This window comes from Schistocerca nitens, chromosome 8, assembly GCF_023898315.1.
Source record: "Schistocerca nitens isolate TAMUIC-IGC-003100 chromosome 8, iqSchNite1.1, whole genome shotgun sequence".
NCBI classification, from domain to species: domain Eukaryota; kingdom Metazoa; phylum Arthropoda; class Insecta; order Orthoptera; family Acrididae; genus Schistocerca; species Schistocerca nitens.
Genome location: NC_064621.1, coordinates 345,311,423 through 345,333,057, shown reverse-complemented (window position 1 = coordinate 345,333,057; position 21,635 = coordinate 345,311,423). Strand labels below are relative to the sequence as shown.

The 21,635-nt window shown below is 43.7% G+C and overlaps 1 protein-coding gene across 1 annotated transcript in view; it reads right to left on the bottom strand.

The window, feature by feature from the left end:
* The window catches only part of LOC126199556 (nose resistant to fluoxetine protein 6-like), a 296,567-nt gene that overhangs the window by 173,510 nt on the left and 101,422 nt on the right, over positions 1-21,635 (bottom strand). Inside the window, exon 4 of the mRNA XM_049936478.1 lies at positions 2,383-2,468. Coding sequence (XP_049792435.1) covers positions 2,383-2,468 — 86 coding nt within the window. The remainder of the gene's footprint in view (positions 1-2,382; positions 2,469-21,635) is intronic.

Sequence of the window (21,635 nt, the reverse complement as noted above, 5' to 3'; positions counted from 1 at the left end):
TCTGTAGCAATTCTGGACGTGCAGGGTGTCGCATTGTCCTCTTGGAATTGCCAAAGCCGTCGGAATGCACAATGAACATGAATGGATGCAGGTGTTCAGACAGGATGCTTATGTCTGTGTCACCTGTCACAGTCGTATTTAGGCGTACCAGGAGTCCTACATCACTACAGCTGCACATGCCCTACGCCATTACAGAGCCTCCACCAGCTTCAACAGTCCCCTGCTGATATGCAGGGTCCATTGATCCTTGAGGTTGTCTTCATACTCGTACACGTCCACCCGCTCGATATAATTTGAAACGAGACTCGTCCGACTAAGCAACGTGTTTCCCGTCATCAAGAGTCCAATGTCGGTGATGACGGGCCCAGGCGAGGCGGACAGCTTTGTTTCGTGCAGCCATGAATGGTACACGAGAGGGGCTTCGGATCCGAAAGCCCATATTGATGATGTTTTGTTGAATGGTTCGCACGCTGACACTTGTTGATGGCCCAGCAATGAAATCTGCAGCAATCTGCGGAAGGGTTGGACTTCTGTCGCGCTGAACGATTCTCTTCAGTCATCGTTGTTCCCGTTCTTGCAGGATCTTTTTCCGGCCGCAGCTATGTCGGAGATTTGATGTTTTACCTGGTTCCTGATTTTCTCGGTACACTCGTGAAATGGTCGTACGGGAAAATGTCCATTTCATCGCTGCCTCGGAGTTACTGTATGCCATCGCTCGTCCACCGACTATGGCACCACTTTTAAACTCATTAAAATCTTGATAACCTGCCACTGTAACAACAGTAACCGATCTAACAACTGCACCAGACACTTGTCGTCTTATATAATCGTTGCTGACCGCAGCGCCGTATTTTGCCTGTTTACATAGCTATGTATTGGAATATGCTTGCTTATACCAGTTTCTTTGGTGCTTCAGTGCATGTCACGCTCAATTCCCACAGAGGGCTCTTCAGGTCTAGTTCGAATGTTAATGGTTTATGCTTCTTTTGCACGTTCTTTTACTGTATTTTATGTATACCTATTTTCGTGTTTACATGACTGTTGTCGTGATCCAAATATTTCATACAGCAGTTGTATTTTTAGTCCCGTAATGCCGGAGTCGGTGGGCGGAGCTACCGCTATTTATGCGACGGCAACTGCGACGGCAAATGCGACGGCAGTTGCTCCTCACGCCAGCCTAGAGCAGTTGGCGCTCTCTGTCACCAGCTCCTGCAGTCAGGAGGGGTACCGTTTCTTTTACTTTTGTTGTAGTTACATACGTTTTTACTGTTGTGTTTATCTCCGTGCGTCCTCTAATAACTTTCGTGTTACTCCATTTACAACGCATGTAACTGCCTGAGTTTAATCAGACGTTGATGGAAACTTGTCACCGTATTTTACAATAAAATATTTTATGAGGCCTGGACAGTTTTTATCATATTGTTAGTAGTATTTTTTGACCGCTGACATTACCTAAACCTATGTATCAAAAAGTATCACATAAACTAAGTACATAAGATAATACTTCGTATTGTGACAGTTCATCATTAAATAGAGGACACACATTACTGCATACCAGTCTACTGCACTGAATATGCAGAGAAGCTAGATTTTACGTAACCCTGATGTTATTTGATTCTATTAATAACATATATAATAAATAATTCTACTAACACATTCTTCAAAGCAGGAGACGAGGATGACCATTAATAAATCCTTTATAATATTCTGAAATTGTTCTTTAGTAGATAAACTTACTATGATTGCTGGCACATTATGGAATATGTGTGTTATGGACAACTTTCTTGATTAACATTTGTGACTTCAAGTATTTACGTAAACTAATCTCATTTCTATTATTGTTTCCATGACCTGAGCGGTTGAATTGAAAACGACGAGTATTATTTATGACCAATTCCCTTATAATTGGGAAGTAGTAGTTAGTATAGCCAGTAGTTAGTATAGCCTGTGCAGACCTCTACAGAACGGACATGAATTCGCGTAACTCTAAAATTTTTCCTTCAGTTACTGAGTTACAATGAAAAGTTATCTCGTTTGATATTATGGAATTGAAGCATATGATATATTCCACCCTCGTCTATATCATCTATGTCTCACAACATCTGTACTCAAATTGCAAATAAAGATTGGTTTAGGCAATTCATCAAATCTATGCTATGCTGTCTTACGAGAAGCAAAGTTAACTCTTACCACTATCTTCAAGAGCCGCATTCAAGTGATTTTCTTATCCCTCTCTGTTCCAATTTATTCTACGAGATCGGATCTATCCTATTATCGCTGACGATAATGTATTCTTTGGATAGCTTTACTAATATCAAACCAGTAGTAAGCGTCTAAACTACTTTGTGTGCTGTTTAGAACAAACAAAAAATTTAAAACTACCTCTCTGTAGTCCAACTGTATCAGCCACGGCCACGTCAAAAATTGTTGAAATGGTGACGACCACACACACCAGAAGCATTATGGACCTGAAACAGAAGGAAATTTCATTGTCGGACCCTAGCTATCAATGTCTATGTTATGCAAGAGAATATTCTGTAACATAGCTCATCGTACCGTCTTTACCAGCTTCTTTTCTGTCTCTAGAAACCACTGACAGTGATAGTGTTATAAGGGAAAAATATCGTCTACACGCGAAGCTGGATACAATACTGAAATTTTAAAATCAGTTTCTACGGTATCTATTTAGTCTCGCGGGATATGGTATTTCTTCTAAGTGTTCCCTAAGCATTCCCCCTCCACCCCCTCTCTCTCTGACTCTCACTCTCTTTCTCTCTCCTCTCTCTTTCTCCCACTCGTACGCGCATGGATGCGCGTGTGTGTCTGTGTGTGTTTGTCTGTGTGGGGGGGGGGGGGGAGGGGAGGAGACAGATATATACAGGGTGTTACAAAAAGGTACGGCCAAACTTTCAGGAAACATTCCTCACACACAAAGAAAGAAAATATGTTATGTGGACATGTGTCCGGAAACGCTTACTTTCCACGTTAGAGATCATTTTATTACTTCTCATCAAATCACATTAATCATGGAATGGAAACACACAGCAACAGAACGTACCAGCATGATTTCAAACACATTGTTACAGGAAATGTTCAAAATGCCCTCCGTTACCGAGGATACATGAATCCACCCTCCGTCGCATGAAATCTCTGATGCGCTGAAGCAGCCCTGGAGAATGGCGTATTGTATCACAGCTGTCCACAATACGAGCACGAAGAGTCTCCACATTTGGTACCGGGGTTGCGTAGACAAGAGCTTTCAAATGCCCCCATAAATGAAAGTCAAGAGGGTTGAGGTCAGGAGAGCGTAGAGGCCATGGAATTGGTCCGCCTCTACCAATCCATCGATCACCGAATGTGTTGTTGAGAAGCGTACGAACACTTCGACTGAAATGTGCAGGAGCTCCATCGTGCATGAACCACATGTTGTGTCGTACTTGTAAAGGCACATGTTCTAGCAGCACAGGTAGAGTATCCCGTATGAAATCATGATAACGTACTCCATTGAGCGTAGGTGGAAGAACATGGGGCCTAATCAAGACATCACCAACAATGTCTGCTCAAACGTTCACAGAAAATTACACAATTGCGTGCGGATTCTCGTCAGTACACACATGTTGATTGTGAAAATTTACAATTTGATCACGTTGGAATGAAGCCTCATCCGTAAAGAGAACATTTGCACTGAAATGAGGATTGACACATTGCTGGATGAACCATTCGCAGAAGTGTACCCGTGGAGGCCAATCAGCTGCTGATAGTGCCTGCACACGCTGTACATGGTACGGAAACAACTGGTTCTCCCGTAGCACTCTCCATACAGTGACGTGGTCAACGTTACCTTGTACAGCAGCAACTTCTCTGACGCTGACATTAGGGTTATCGTCAACTGCACGAAGAATTGCCTCGTCCATTGCAGGTGTCCTCGTCGTTCTAGGTCTTCCCCAGTCGCTAGTCATAGGCTGGAATGTCCGTGCTCCCTAAGACGCCGATCAATTGCTTCGAACGTCTTCCTGTTGGGACACCTTCGTTCTGGAAATCTGTCTCGATACAAACGTACCGCGCCACGGCTATTGCCCCGTGCTAATCCATACATCAAATGGGTGTCTGCCAACTCCGCATTTGTAAACATTGCACTGACTGCAAAACCACGTTCGTGATGAACACTAACCTGTTGATGCTACGTACTGATGTGCTTGATGCTAGTACTGTAGAGCAATGAGTCGCATGTCAACAGAAGCACCGAAGTCAACATTACCTTTCTTCAATTGGGCCAACTGGCGGTGAATCGAGGAAGTACAGTACATACTGACGAAACTAAAATGAGCTCTAACATGGAAATTAAGCGTTTCCGGACACATGTCCACATAACATCTTTTCTTTATTTGTGTGTGAGGAATGTTTCCTGAAAGTTTGGCCGTACCTTTTTCTAACACCCTGTATAATACTTGGCTTATTGTGTTAAGCATTTAAGGTAAGATTACGGCTTTTAATGTGTATATTTTTGTAACACCCTATATATATATATACACTCCTGGAAATGGAAAAAAGAACACATTGACACCGGTGTGTCAGACCCACCATACTTGCTCCGGACACTGCGAGAGGGCTGTACAAGCAATGATCACACGCACGGCACAGCGGACACACCAGGAACCGCGGTGTTGGCCGTCGAATGGCGCTAGCTGCGCAGCATTTGTGCACCGCCGCCGTCAGTGTCAGCCAGTTTGCCGTGGCATACGGAGCTCCATCGCAGTCTTTAACACTGGTAGCATGCCGCGACAGCGTGGACGTGAACCGTATGTGCAGTTGACGGACTTTGAGCGAGGGCGTATAGTGGGCATGCGGGAGGCCGGGTGGACGTACCGCCGAATTGCTCAACACGTGGGGCGTGAGGTCTCCACAGTACATCGATGTTGTCGCCAGTGGTCGGCGGTAGGTGCACGTGCCCGTCGACCTGGGACCGGACCGCAGCGACGCACGGATGCACGCCAAGACCGTAGGATCCTACGCAGTGCCGTAGGGGACCGCACCGCCACTTCCCAGCAAATTAGGGACACTGTTGCTCCTGGGGTATCGGCGAGGACCATTCGCAACCGTCTCCATGAAGCTGGGCTACGGTCCCGCACACCGTTAGGCCGTCTTCCGCTCACGCCCCAACATCGTGCAGCCCGCCTCCAGTGGTGTCGCGACAGGCGTGAATGGAGGGACGAATGGAGACGTGTCGTCTTCAGCGATGAGAGTCGCTTCTGCCTTGGTGCCAATGATGGTCGTATGCGTGTTTGGCGCCGTGCAGGTGAGCGCCACAATCAGGACTGCATACGACCGAGGCACACAGGGCCAACACCCGGCATCATGGTGTGGGGAGCGATCTCCTACACTGGCCGTACACCACTGGTGATCGTCGAGGGGACACCGAATAGTGCACGGTACATCCAAACCGTCATCGAACCCATCGTTCTACCATTCCTAGACCGGCAAGGGAACTTGCTGTTCCAACAGGACAATGCACGTCCGCATGTATCCCGTGCCACCCAACGTGCTCTAGAAGGTGTAAGTCAACTACCCTGGCCAGCAAGATCTCCGGATCTGTCCCCCATTGAGCATGTTTGGGACTGGATGAAGCGTCGTCTCACGCGGTCTGCACGTCCAGCACGAACGCTGGTCCAACTGAGGCGCCAGGTGGAAATGGCATGGCAAGCCGTTCCACAGGACTACATCCAGCATCTCTACGATCGTCTCCATGGGAGAATAGCAGCCTGCATTGCTGCGAAAGGTGGATATACACTGTACTAGTGCCGACATTGTGCATGCTCTGTTGCCTGTGTCTATGTGCCTGTGGTTCTGTCAGTGTGATCATGTGATGTATCTGACCCCAGGAATGTGTCAATAAAGTTTCCCCTTCCTGGGACAATGAATTCACGGTGTTCTTATTTCAATCTCCAGGAGCGTATATATATATATATATATATATATATATATATATATATATATATATATATATATATATATATATATATATATTATTGGTGTTTTGCCCTTAAAGAGCGCATTTGGACTAAACTACATGGCCAGTTCCTTTTGCTGCCTTCCTTGCTGCCCAAACTTCCCTCATTCGCTCGCTGTGTTTCTGTTTCCGGTCCTCTGTCCATGCTTCTTGTCGGCTTTGTGTCTTCGGCTTCATCTTGATTGCCTTTTTGGTTGCCCATATTTCTTTCATCTTCTGGCTGTGATCTTGCTTGCGTTCTTCGGTCCATATATATATATATATATATATATATATATATATATATATATATATAGAAAGAGAGAGAGAGAGAGAGAGAGAGAAGGGGGGGGGGGGGGGAGAGAGAGATAACACTTTAAAATTTACTGTACAATTTTTTAACTTGTTGTTTGAATTTTTCATAATTCTAGATTTTGCTCCACCCAATCCATGTAATTCGGATTGGACAGCATTATGGAGAACACCTATCAAGTACAATAACTACCTTGCACGTAAGTCCTTGTGGAGGTTAAGGAATCAGTGGCTGAGAACACATGTGAAAACATGTTCCAAGAATAGAGCATTAACATCCAAGATTCACCAAAAAACTGTCCTTTAAAAAGGAACACAAACAGAGGATATTATTAGTCTAGTTAATCGGCCATAGAACCCTACTACTATGCAACGTATCAATTCTCTTTGGAGGGAAAATGACTAAATCATAGGAGTTTCGGAATTTATTTCTCTTCGATTTCACCCATTATTTTCGAATACAGTTTTCCGCATATACGGACTGATTGCCTGAAGTAGGTTAATGGAATTTCCAGTCAGGTGACCTTAATGTGTAGGGTCAAGCATCTAATTATAAATTTTTTCTTACTTCGTGCACAAAGGCAGATTTTTTTTCATAGACGGCTGTTTTAAGACAATCATAACTTTTTCAGTGTAGTTGACTGGAGAAGTTAAAACCCAGAACTGGCACGCAGCTTGCCTCTCCAGAATGGCTTTCAAGGACTACTAAACTCACAAGGGAAGGGTTTCACCTCTAACTGCTACAACCAAATGAAAATGAATTTAAAATACGGGAAATGTGTATTTTACCACCCTGGTAGGTTATTTATCTCTGCAACTCTGTATCTGTCTACAGTGGATCTTCGAATGTCTCACCAACAATGATATTACCTTGAAATACTGCCCCCAAAGACTTCCAAATTATGCCTGTCATGTATATTTTTGTAGAAAGAATAATCTCTGTGCCAAAATAGCGTGTTAATATTGTACGCTTGCAAACTGACAAGCTAGAGGTGATCGACATTTCATCATCCTTTTCAACCCTTGTTATCTACATTCAAGTTTCTGCACCAGATACAGAGCTATGCCAACATTTACGTCATCAAAAGCGTCTGGACACGTTCTAGTCGACATTACTATGGGGTGTGCCCCACCTTTGCCTTTATGACGACTTGAACTCTGCTGGGGGCACTTTCAATATGGTGTCTGAATGTCTGTGGAGGAATGACAGTCCATTCTTCCTCAAGAGCCGACCTCAGAGGAGGTAGTGATGTAGTGATGTTGTAATTTGGAGGCTGGAACGAAGTAGGCGTTCCAGTTGACTCCAAAAGTGTTCCTTTCGATTTAGTCGAGACTCTGGACAGGCAAGTTCATTTCAGAAATGTTATAGTCCACAAACCACCCTTAAGACAGGGTGCACTGTCGTGCTTATACAAACAGCTGTTGTCTGCAAGCTTTTCCTCTACTGCACGCAGTAAACGTGCTGCAAAACTGTTCATACTTACATAATATCAAATAATAGGGAAATTATTTCTATTAATTTAATAACAATGTTCCGAAACATATTAGAAAACGCAAAGGTGAAAAAAAATCTGAGTGCTATGAGATACTAACCTGCTACTCAACACTTCGTTAATATGCTTCCCTGCCAACCACGCTACGCTGAAGTTGTGCAGCGTGTGGCCTTGTACACTACTGGCCATTAAAATTTCTACACCACGAAGATGACGTGCTACAGACCCGAAATTTAACCGACAGGAAGAAGATGCTGTGATATGCAAAAGATTAGCTTTTCAGAGCATTCACACAAGGTTGGCGCCGTTGGCGACACCTACAACGTGCTGACATGAGGAAAGTTTCCAACCGATTCCTCATACACAAACAGCAGTTAACCGGCGTTGCCTGGTGAAACGTTGTTGTGATGCCTCTTGTAAGGATGAGAAATGCGTACCGTCACGTTTCCGACTTTGATAAAGGTCGGATTGTAGCCTATCGCGATTGCGATTTATCGTATCGCGACATTGCTGCTCGCGTTGGTCGAGATCCAATGACTGTTAGCAGAATATGGAATCGGTGGGTTCAGGAGGGTAATACGGAACGCCGTGCTGGATCCCAACGGCCTCGTATCACTAGCAGTCGAGATGACAGGCATCTTATCGGCATGGCTGTAGCGGATCGTGCAGCCACGTCTCGATCTCTGAGTCAACAGTTCGACGACGTTTGCAGCAGAATGGACTATCAGCTCGGAGACCATGGCTGCGGCTACCCTTGACGCTGCATCAGAGACAGGAGCGCCTGCGATGGTGTAGTCAACGACGAACCTAGGTGCACGAATTGCAAAACGTCATATTTTCGGATGAATCCAGGTTCTGTTTACAGCATCATGATGGTCACATCCCTGCTTGGCGACATCGCGGTGAACGCACATTGGAAGCGTGTATTCGTCATCGTCATACTAGCGTATGACCCGGCGTGATGGTATGGGGTGCCATTGGTTACACCTCTCGGTCACCTCTTGTTCGCATTGACGGCACTTTGAACAGTGGACGTTACATTTCAGATGCGTTACGACCCGTGGCTCTACCCTTCATTCGATCCCTGTGAAACCCGACATTTCAGAAGGATAATGCACGACCGCATGTTGCAGATCCTGTACGGGCCTTTCTGGATACAGAAAATGTTCGACTGCTGCCCTGACCAGCACATTCTCCAGATCTCTCACCAATTGAAAATGTCTGGTCAATGGTGGCCGAGCAACTGGCTCGTCAGAATATGCCACTCACTACTCTTGATGAACTGTGGTATAGTGTTGAAGCTGCATGGGCAGCTGTACCTGTACACGCCATCCAAGCTCTGTTATTACGGCCAGAGGTGGTTGTTCTGGGTACTGATTTCTCAGGATCTATGGACACAAATTGCGTGAAAATGTAATCACATGTCAGTTCTAGTATAATACACTCCTGGAAATGGAAAAAAGAACACATTGACACCGGTGTGTCAGACCCACCATACTTGCTCCGGACACTGCGAGAGGGCTGTACAAGCAATGATCACACGCACGGCACAGCGGACACACCAGGAACCGCGGTGTTGGCCGTCGAATGGCGCTAGCTGCGCAGCATTTGTGCACCGCCGCCGTCAGTGTCAGCCAGTTTGCCGTGGCATACGGAGCTCCATCGCAGTCTTTAACACTGGTAGCATGCCGCGACAGCGTGGATGTGCACCGTATGTGCAGTTGACGGACTTTGAGCTAGGGCGTATAGTGGGCATGCGGGAGGCCGGGTGGACGTACCGCCGAATTGCTCAACACGTGGGGCGTGAGGTCTCCACAGTACATCGATGTTGTCGCCAGTGGTCGGCGGAAGGTGCACGTGCCCGTCGACCTGGGACCGGACCGCAGCGACGCATGGATGCACGCCAAGACCGTAGGATCCTACACAGTGCCGTAGGGGACCGCACCGCCACTTCCCAGCAAATTAGGGACACTGTTGCTCCTGGGGTATCGGCGAGGACCATTCGCAACCGTCTCCATGAAGCTGGGCTACGGTCCCGCACACCGTTAGGCCGTCTTCCGTTCACGCCCCAACATCGCGCAGCCCGCCTCCAGTGGTGTCGCGACAGGCGTGAATGGAGGGACGAATGGAGACGTGTCGTCTTCAGCGATGAGAGTCGCTTCTGCCTTGGTGCCCATGATGGTCGTATGCGTGTTTGGCGCCGTGCAGGTGAGCGCCACAATCAGGACTGCATACGACCGAGGCACACAGGGCCAACACCCGGCATCATGGTGTGGGGAGCGATCTCCTACACTGGCCGTACACCACTGGTGATCGTCGAGGGGACACCGAATAGTGCACGGTACATCCAAACCGTCATCGAACCCATCGTTCTACCATTCCTAGACCGGCAAGGGAACTTGCTGTTCCAACAGGACAATGCACGTCCGCATGTATCCCGTGCCACCCAACGTGCTCTAGAAGGTGTACGTCAACTACCCTGGCCAGCAAGATCTCCGGATCTGTCCCCCATTGAGCATGTTTGGGACTGGATGAAGCGTCGTCTCACGCGGTCTGCACGTCCAGCACGAACGCTGGTCCAACTGAGGCGCCAGGTGGAAATGGCATGGCAAGCCGTTCCACAGGACTACATCCAGCATCTCTACGATCGTCTCCATGGGAGAATAGCAGCCTGCATTGCTGCGAAAGGTGGATATACACTGTACTAGTGCCGACATTGTGCATGCTCTGTTTCCTGTGTCTATGTGCCTGTGGTTCTGTCAGTGTGATCATGTGATGTATCTGACCCCAGGAATGTGTCAATAAAGTTTCCCCTTCCCGGGACAATGAATTCACGGTGTTCTTATTTCAATTTCCAGGAGTGTATATTTGTCCAATGAATACCCATTTATCATCTGCATTTCTTCTTGGTGTTGCGATTTTAATGGCCAGTAGTATTGAGAGGGGGCATGAGCCCCCTCTCATGTTTCTATCTTGCGATTTTCCTCTCTAATTGCATGCGGTGAAAAGTTGCTATTCCTTCACACGCAAACTTCCCACACAGCGTCTCTCGTCACCCGGGTGGTCCGGTGACAGGTGGGCTCTGCTGATCTTGAAAGGGTAAGCCGACAGGTGTGAGGGAGTCAAGTGAATGCTTTCCAGACGCCAACATTGTAGAATAGCGGTGGAGACACGCTCGCAGGGGCCTGAAGTAGCGGCTGGGCTAGAGGTTCCGTTACTTCGCAGAAACTTAGCGAAAACACTTTCTGGCAGGCTACCAGCGAGGCTTGGGAATGACTTGTGGACCCAGGCAGTTTTGGCGGGCAAATTCCCGCGCTTTCTGCAAAATCGTAACTGTGATTGGCTTGCTCAGCGCATAGCTCCGTGACGGCGCAAAATCGGCGCAGAAATTGGCGCCAAGAATCTCCATTGGTGGAATGGTAGTGCTCCGGCAATAGAGTGGAATTTTCCGCCGGTTTTCGAGTTGCTGATTGGAACGGTTAACCACGGCCACTGTCGTGGGGGCGGGAATGTTCTGTGTTCGGTTTGTATGGGTGCTCTTGTGGGGAGTCGGCTCTCGCCTTTCGGTCAGAGTAGGTTACAAGACTGAGCTCTCGCTGCTCTGGTCAGCCTGCCTTCCGTTGGCTGTCTAATATGCTTTTATTTGATTGTAACTGTTTGACGAAGTTGCTGAAGTTTCGACTTCAACGCAACTTTCCGAGTGCAGTTGGCAATTGAGCGTTCTGCATACAAGAGGCCTATGTTGTCTGTCTTGAGCAGTTTTGGCTAAAGTTGACTGTATCAGAGTTACTGTGTGACTTTGCTTGTTAAAATCAATCACTGTACCGTCAGTGATTGTGTGGCGAGCCTTCTTCGTCTCTCTCAGAGGCGCATTTGTATTGCTAGGAAGTCTTTAGTCTGGAACAACCAGGCCAGGATAATTTGTTTCGGGCTATACTCGCGACATTATCAGCACCACGACAGGACGTCGAAGCAACCAGCCATCGCCTCCAGTATGCCAGATCGTGTCCGTGCAGTTAAGAAGACAGTTTGGTAATGTACGTCCGCAGCACCAGCAAAGCAGGCAATTTTGCTAGGTGATAATCTGAGCTCAGCAGAGCGCGCCTGTTTCTTTTCTAACTTTGATCTGTCTTGGGTGTTCATTGTCTGAGGTCTCACTAATGTAGCAGCAATTAATGCTGGATTGGCTGTGTGTCTCTTAAGACTTGAGTTGCAAGGAATTGGCTCCACATACCACTTCGTCATAAATGTCACAGCCGGCCGCGGTGGTCTCGCGGTTCTAGGCGCTCAGTCCGGAACCGCGCGACTGCTACGGTCGCAGGTTCGAATCCTGCCTCGGGCATGGATGTGTGTGATGTCCTTAGGTTAGTTAGATCTAAGTAGTTCTAAGTTCTAGGGGACTGATGACCACAGCAGTTAAGTCCCATAGTGCTCAGAGCCATAAATGTCACAATCGAGTTTAGGGACTACTTCACCTTCACGGCATTTATTTGTGTATCCAATTTGAGCCAATTTGATGTATTGTAAATGTTTCATGTGTTTTTGTTTATTATTTTCAGTTATAATAAATCATATTGTTATTTTGGACAGAACTTTCATTCTGTTAATCGGTAGAGCAACCCTATCATTTCTCACTACGTTAATGAAACTTTCCTTTATTTAACTTATTTATCAAATGAAATTATTGCAGGTGCCAAACTCTTTTCTACTCCACTTGCAGGGTCGATTACTGTCAGTTCGCGTTTCTTTTTAATCCATGTGCAACAGCAAAAGTCGGAGTTGGAATAGGGGGAGCTTAGAGCATCATTTACATATGTAGATTCTAGAACAATTTAGTATTAAATACACTGCTAGCCCCGGCACCTCGCATTGTATTTCATATTATGTTCTTCGGAAGACTTTAATCTTCGATATGTTGTTAACTGACATTTAATTATAACGAATATTACCAAAAATCACATGTTTTGAAGCCTCTTCAATGTGCTGTAGCCTTAAAAGGGCATACTTTTATAACAGGCGAGTTACAAAGCGAAAATAACTACAAGTAAGAACGAAAATTCTTTAACCACCAATATGACGTTTACTCTCATTTTTTTGCAACAAATCGTACCGTAACGTCGCGTTCTCGAGAGATTCAATGTGTTGATGCTTAGAAACAGCATATATCCATAGCTTGTGATTTATAGCAAAAAACCCACAAAATATGGACTTTAGGTGAACCTGACAAATGCAATATGGCGTCTTCTTCTACTTCAAACATGGAGAGCGTCCTTGCTTCTTATTGGTTCTGCTTTACTTGGGACGTTTTCGAAATGTCGCAGAACTTATTCCGTGTTTCATGTTTCCTCACCGTGAAATAGCAGGAAGAGACGCCACAAAGCGCAGAGCGCGCCACGTCAGCGTTAGCAACTTGTCCCGTGTGACTACGGCACGTGGACGAGGAGCTGGAGACGTCACAGCGTGGAATTCTGCATTCCGCTACACTGCCGAGCGTGAAATGAAGAATCTGGTGTGTCAGAATTTGCCTCGTGGAGAGAAGCGTGGCCAGTAAGATGTGACGTCTTTTTACGTCACAAGCACAACTTACGAGCCGCCATATTATACTGAGTTAAACCACTCTCTGTTATCACAGAGTTTATGGTATGAATATAAGCTGTTTCAAAGCATAAAAAAGTTGAGGATCTATCGAAAGCGCGTTATTTTCGCTACGAATTGTAAAAAACTGCGGGAAACTACACATCGGTAGAAAAAGGCTTTTTGTACTTATTGGTTGGTTGGTTGCTTGATTCGGTGGAGGGGATCAAACAGCGAGGTCATTGGTCCCATCGAATTAGGGAGGGAAGGGGGGGAAGTCGGCCGTGCCCTTTTAGAGGAACCATCCCGACATTTACCTGAAGCAATTTAGAGAAATAACGGAAAAACTGAATCAGGATGGCTGGATGCGGTTTGAACCGTCGTCCCCCCGAATGCGAGTCCAATGTGCTAACCACTGCGCAACCTCGCTCGGTGTATTTAATGTTTCCACTGTTACAACTAGTGTGCTATGAATGTAGACCCTTTTAGTGCTACGGAAATATGATGATCTATCAAAAGCGCGTCGTTGTAATGTAATTTGTCATGATTTTTATCAAACGATGACATTTGTAGATACAGTCTCTAGACAGTGTATGACATACACGGAGATCCTGCAGCCACTTTGAAGTAATAGCCAATTTGAACGCTGTTAGAAGGCCGAAACTGAAGAGGATCACAGGTAAGTGAAAGACTCTGTGATGCTGCTACTCGAGACTGCCCTTCTGCCCCATAATTTACTCCGGAGGATACTAAGGAGTATACATCACAGATTTACTGAATGATTAGGTTGGGTCTGGGCATAGCTGAAGAGGAACGTCAGGCTGCAGAAGAAGAAAACGTGGATGCCGAGCTGCCACAAGTTGAAGGTGACAGTGAAGATGCCTCTCGAATGGAATACGTTGCTAAGGGGACCACATCGTGGTTCAGGTAAAAAAAATCGATTTTTGGTTTTTATCATATTTCGATAGATTAGGATTTATAAGTACTCTGAAAAGGATTTTGCTGAAAAACATTTTTTTCCAGCATTTAAAGAGCATTTTCCTACCACGTGTGTTTATGTGCCACGCCCACTTTTCTGTCACCCACTTCTCTGCATATATTTTAGATCTTTATATCCCCTACATTGCACGTTATGGATTTTTTTTACTCCCAAGAGTGTTGGCTATCCTTGGAATGCAACGGTCGGTATTCTTTTGCTTCTGCTGTTTGTAAACAACACGCTTTCAAACACGCGGTTTGTTTTGTTCAAGTGTGATAACGGGTAGCTGTTATACTTACGACGTTTGCAGTGCTTGTCTACGTATGTTTTGTTGTGTTTATTGAACATGACGAAACGTAAAAGCATTTGCAAGAAACGACAATTTAGAGGAAACAAGTTTAGAAAGCTTTCTGTATCATAGGTTATGTCGCCTGGCAACGATGTTTCTAATTGTAATTCTTCAACGAGTGCATCATGAAAGAAGCTCTCACCATTTCAAGAGAGTTACAACGAATTTACTGTAAGTGACAAGGGGTGCAGTAACATTATTATAAATTTGAGAATATTATCAGATATAATTTCTAAATTTGTACAATGTAGACAGTGTGGTGAGTCTCAGAGAGTGAAAATTTGTGAGAGTGCCAGTGGGAGAAAAGGCCTAGCAATTGCTTTGGATTTAATTTGCACTAAATGTTCAGCTGTGATTTCATTTATGAGTTCTTCAAAACCAGATGCAAGTGGCCCTAATGAAATCAATACTAGATTAGTTCATGCCTTACGATCCATTGTCAAGGGCATGGCTGCAGGGAGAACATTTTGTTCAGTGATGAACTTACATCAACCAACCAATAAATTTGATAAACAGACTGCAATATTAGAGAAAACTGTATGTGAGGTCAGTCAGGAAAGCATGAAAGTGGCTGCTAGAGGCAGTGGAAGAAAATGATGGATGTTCGGATATTGCAGTTGCACATGATGGAAGTTGGCAGAAAAGAGGCCATACTTCTCTGAATGGAGCAGTGACTGCCACAAGTGCAGACATCGGTAAAGTGTTAGATGTGGAGATAACGTCTAAATATTGCAAATGCTGTAAAGTCTATGAACATAAAGAACACAACCGTAAGTAACAAATTTCAAAAGTTTTTTCTCTGAAGTCAATTTCCTGCAAACTGAAGTTTTCAATACATATGCCCCATTATATGAGAAACTATCATAGATAAATGAATGAAATTTTCAGAGACTCTGCATAACATAAACCACCTCTGGTACTACATTCATTAATATTCCCCCTTTAGGAAGTTCACAAAAAAATATTTTCTGCAGGAAAAACTTAATATTTTTTGTTAATAAATTTAAAAAAGTATTTCTTAAAAACTATAAAATGGATAAAGTAAATTTTAGTGCAGTTGACTATTAGCATCATGTAACATACAGTAAAAATATTAAAGTCCTTCATCAAATAATTTTTTCAGAAATGAGTCAAATACTTGCCTAAATTAACATGGGTTAGATAGGCAGGATGTGGTCTCCTTAAATTTGTTTCCATATCCTACTGTTCAAGACTGAATATTATCCCTCATTATATGAATGCTGTAATTGATGACTGTAGTTATCTGTCGCCTTATTTATGTCATTTCATTGTAAGCTAGTCACTTTTGTTACTGATTTTGTGGAACAAAAAAATAAAAATAAAATTTGATAGCGTCGTCAGCTTTGAAGCGAGAGACAGCGGATTCATGTCTACCTCCTACCAATTTGTTTCACATTTGGTTTTGTAAAAGATGGTGGCCCATTATTGTTAATTTAAAAGAGTTATTACCTGAAGTCATCGATGTTATTTGTTATAAATGATGTATTTTCTGCAATTCTTGATGCAAAGACCAACGACTGGAATGTTTCCCCAGTAGCCAGGAATCCAAGCTCCCAGTCAATGTCAGAAAGCCAACAGAAGTTACACAATGGAAGCTTTTGCTTCTGCGAAACTTAGTGTCTCAGTTTTTATGGACTGTCCATTGTTTATATCTGTCGGTAAATATCTTTTCAGGGATGTTGGGCAGCTTTGAGAAAGATCTCCTCTTCCATTTAAATGAAATTACGAAAAGAATATCGATATTGAAATCCATGTCATGAATTGCATTACTTCTGAGTGATGGCAGCCAATACAGCATCGAGAATATAGATATTATTCGTGAGCGGACTGGCATTAGACACTATAACTATACTCAGTTTATAATAAAAAATGGGATGAAGCTTCAGTTGAGTTAATTAATGGCTTCTACTAGTATGTACGTATTTAAGATCATTGTTTAGAATTATTCGCTGTTCAAACAATCGACGAATCCAGAATCTGCTTCGCAATGTCTTCACTCTAGCACAGCAATTTAGGGCTCGTAAATTTTCTTAAAGAAACTGCGTGATTGAGGCGCCAGATGCCGGAGACTGTGGCTGGAGAGTGCTGAGAGCGTAAGTCACGTTAACCAGCTCGTCCCGTGTGCCTACGGCGCTGTCTCTCGTCAGGTGGGATGTCACGTCCACGCCCACGTAACCGTTAGCTGCCTCGTCCCGTGTGAGTACTGAGGACGGCTTCAGGGAGTGGATGCCTGTGCACTCTTGAGTGGATGCCTGTGCAATATGAACGAAATTGAACAAAGGTTCTAAGACTGTAAGTAGGCGGTTTAGGTTTTTATGTTTGTAACGCCACGTAGCGCTCTGTATGAAAATAACTAATTGTGCTGTGTGCAGTCTGTGGCTGGTTTGCATTGTTGGAATATTTGCTATTGTAGTGTTGGGCTTTTGGATGTGAACAGCGCGTAGCGTTGTGCAGTTGGAGGTGAGCCGCCAGCAGTGGTGGATGTGGAGAGAGAGACGCCAGTGTTTTGAGAGATTGCTATAAGCGGACGATCTGTGCGTGTGTCCGCCAGAAAAAGGAAATTTTTAGAGATGGAGGTAATGAATTGATATATATATATATATATATATATATATATATATATATATATATATATATATATGATAACTTTTGAACATTATTAAGGTAAATACATTGTTTGTGATCTATCAAAATCTTTCATTTGCCAACTGTGCCTAACAGTAATTAGTGCCTTCAGTAGTTAGAATCTTTTATTTAGCTGGAAGTATTGGCGCTCGCTGTATTGAAGTAGTTCGAGTAACGAAGATTTTTGTGAGGTAAGGTATAGGTTATTGTTAGTCAGGGCCATTCTTTTGTAGGGATTATTGAAAGTCAGACTGCGTTGCTCTAAAAATATTGTGTGTCAGTTTAGTGATGATCAGAATAAGTAAGAGAAAACTGTCTGAGTACGTTCAGTTTTGCTCAGCTAATAACGTAAGAGTTTTTCCAGCACTGTCATTCTTTACATTCAAATGGGAAGTTTCAAGACTTGGAAGAGTTGCGTGATTTGAGAATATCAGAAGGATTGTGCGAGAGACATTACAGTATACTGTAGTATCGTGTAACTCTGGTGTCCCTTTAGGCGACCTGGCTAGTTTACTTTACCGCTGCACGATTGTATTGCCCTTTGCCCTCCTCCCCCCCCCCCCCCCCTCTCCCGATATAGAATGTGCCTAACTGTGTACACTAGTTATTATTTTTTATTATTTTATATTTTGTAAATGTGGATTGCAAAACTGATCATTCTGTTCTAGATTCTGTAGTGCCATCTTGTGAACCACTCCTTATTTAATGCGAGAGAAAGCAATTCGAGATGTTGTTTTGTACAACTGGCGTGTGCACAGACAGACATTGCACAGTTTTACGGATAAAAATTGGCAACACTAAAGGAGGAATAAGAATTTTGAAGATTTTGGCTGGAGATCATTCGAGACGGGCCTAGTGTCTAATAGCGTGAAGTATAATTATTTACAAGTCGATGCTGACGTGTAACTAGTGGAAAAGTGAATACTAGAAGCAGAAATTTTGGTTTAAAGCAAATGAACATGAACTGCACAACAAAAATCCGACCAAACCGTATGGTTAACGTTACAGGAATCTGGAAAATAACTGGTTAATAAAGTCACCTATTCTCTTGGAATAATTATAGTATTTGTTATCTGCAGTTATTCACAAGTGCAGGAAAACACCAGTAGTTCAATGCATTGACAACGATGACTCTTTTCATATTCTGAGTTTTCGGTACAATAATTTTCTGATCTCTCTCTGGTGGGTATTAAAAGCAGAAGTAATGGACACTGTTACAGTGAATAAGATTTAGTCACCTTTTCTGTCTGGTATTAACTGACATTATTTTCAGCTCACATACATATATTAAAGCAGGCTTATTTCTACTGAACGTAGTTAATGCAAACAGAATGATAGTTGTAACGAAAGGAAGTAATAGAGAGAGAAAGACAGAGAGGAAGGTACATACATCGCACCTACAGGTATTTTGCCACGTATTATTAATAATTGTGTGATATGCACATAGTGAACAGTTGTGATAAATGCACAGAAGCGTAAATCACGAGTGTCTCTGTCATTAACATGAGAAAATTAGTTATGGTAGACAACTGTATACCTCAGAAATTGGTCTTTGGTAAGTTTTTAGTCACCCTCAAATTTAGTGATTGGGTTGCTGAATAGGGAATATATTTCTACCACTCATTTTACAAAATTCCATAATGTTGCTGGTTCTTACTATACAGCAAATGCAGAGTGAACTTAGAAGCGATTGTGGAAGAACAGTTAGTTGTATTACTATGTTTTGTTAGTAAATGTATCACTTTATCTTCATATAATTTAGTCAAGCTTCTTATTTCGCCAGTATGGTATGTTACATCAATGCAATGTTAAAAAAGAAAACAATAAATTCAAAGAGAAACTTGGAACTAATCATAATTAGCGTAACTTTAAAGTTGGGTATTAGTAAATGTTAAATACTGCAGAGTGATTTGCAAACAGAAGTGTACTTGTACTTGTTTTGAACACTGTCGAGTGTGAAAGAGACATTATTAGGGCTGAATGTCACAACCGAGTAAATTTTTAAAAGTTTAACTTCTGCTGTTATTGAAGTTCTGTGTATTAAGGTAAGACACGAATGTTACAGTAATCTGTGTTCGTTTTATTAATGGCAGTAATCTGTTATTTCTAAACTACTAATTTCATTTGTTTGAAACTGGACACATACCGTTCTCGATAAACTAAAAGGAGGGCTGACTCCAGTTGGCCACTTCAAGTTACTGTAAAGGGAGAAGTTCAGGATGGGTCACTACAACATACTCAAAGGTAGAGGGTTTCTGATTTTAGTTACCAGCGTTAGCTTATATTTACATACATTTAAAGGGAACTACCACTCATTATAACTAGTGGAAATTTGTTGCCAAGTCTTTTTCTAATTCTTAATGACTGTCCATGATAGGGCTTCGCTATGAATAACAATCCTAATCTTACGGGTGTGCTGGTCATATCTGATAAACCGTTTCTGAGTGCTGAACACGTTAGAGGTGCCCTTACGCTTCCTTGGGCTCTCCCTGTGTTAATTTTATTTATGTGGTACATTCTCCATGCAGTAGAACGTACTAGGATCTGTTATTCAGATATTCGTCCAGCCAATCACATATTTGCGAAGAGGCTTCGCATGGCCCTATCTTGGTTAGTAGCTGACGGCCTAGTCCAGTGTCTAACGCCTTTTGGAAAGCTAGGAAGACGATATCTACCTACTCACTTGTGTCTGTTGTTTACAGTATATCGTGTACGAATAAAGCAAGTTGTGTTACAAACGCGGCCGTGTGGAGTGGCCGCGCAGTTTGAGGTGCTGTGTCACGGATTGCGGGGCCCCTCCCGCTGGGGGTTCGAGTCCCCCCTAGGGCATGGGTGTGTGTGCTGTCCTTAGCGTAAGTTTGTTTAAGTTAGTTTAACTAGTGTGTAAGTCTAGGGACCGATGACCTCAGCAGTTTGGTCCCTTAGGAATTCATATACATTTTTTTTGCAACCGCGTGGTCTTATTTGGACCTGTGCTGACTTAATGAACTGGTTTTCCTACAGGTACATTTAATGCTTGAGCAGAGAATATGCTCTATGTTCCTCCAGCAGATGCACGGGACAGATATCGACCTTTCGTCTTTTGTTTCCGACCTTTTAGACTTTTTGTGACCTACGTTACTTTCCAATCAAATGGGGATATTCGCTGTGCAATAAACCCGTATTGAACTCAAGGTGGGAGAGAAGCTTGTGATGCGCCGTGTTCAATTAAAAATGGAACTGAATTTTCAACAGGGTCTGGTGCTCTGGTGGCTTTAAGTAGTTTTGTTTTTCATTACGGTGGACGCTAATACCGGTAAGGGTCATACGTGAGTCTGCGTGGCGGTCAAAGATTTTTAAATGCAGAATTTAACATTTTTACGTGTTACGTAGGTACTCAAATAATTAAGTTCAGGTTCATTACCTCTTCGTATAATTGCTAGTCTTGGAAATCAATCTTCTAACATACTTTGCATATTTCTACTCAGTGTAAGATGGCAGAATAAATGAAGGCCAATTTCGTACCTTACATAAGAGTTTTATACATCGTAACGGGAAGGTGAATATGACACATAACCTACTTCAGCGGCAATGAGCAGCTTTGCCTATAAGTATGTAATGCAAAAGGGATGATACTCAATCGACGGTATTAACAAACCACTCCTATATAATGTATGTCAATGAGCCGAATGTGAAACAAGCAGTGAGAGGAAACGTTTTTTGTGGAAGCCTGCGTGGGCAGAAGCAGCGGCCGAACCCCGGGAGGCACAACAGAAAGCTCTTAAGGGGGCACGTCCCGCAGTGAGAGTCAGCGACCAGACAGGTGACGCATACTGTAGAGCGAGTAACGGACCGCCAGAAGTAGGGCAGAAAGAAGCTTTAGAAAACTGCGTTTCCGAATGGCAAGGAGATCCGAACAATACTAGTGACGCATTCGATCATGTGAACAGCAAGTGGTAGATACATGATAGACACATGTAACTTTTTAGTAGTCTGGAGCAGGCACAAAACGTCCGATTGGCGCAAACGCACCAGGAAGGAGTGAAGTGTCGAGATTTCAACGCATTTTAATGGTAGGATCTTTGCAATTGGTAGAGAGATTTTCCACAAAATAAGAGGAACTCTCCTATTGGTCGAAAAACGCTGTGACATAAAGAACGAAAGAACCCAGGTGGGGAGAGAGTTTGGCTGCGAGAAGGACGCGAGCCAAATTATCGACGACTATTCTCTGAACTGGCGTCAAGTGCAGAACAGAGTGCTTAACACTTTGTACGACGCAGAGGAGAAATTTGTGTGAACAATACATTCACAGTGGCT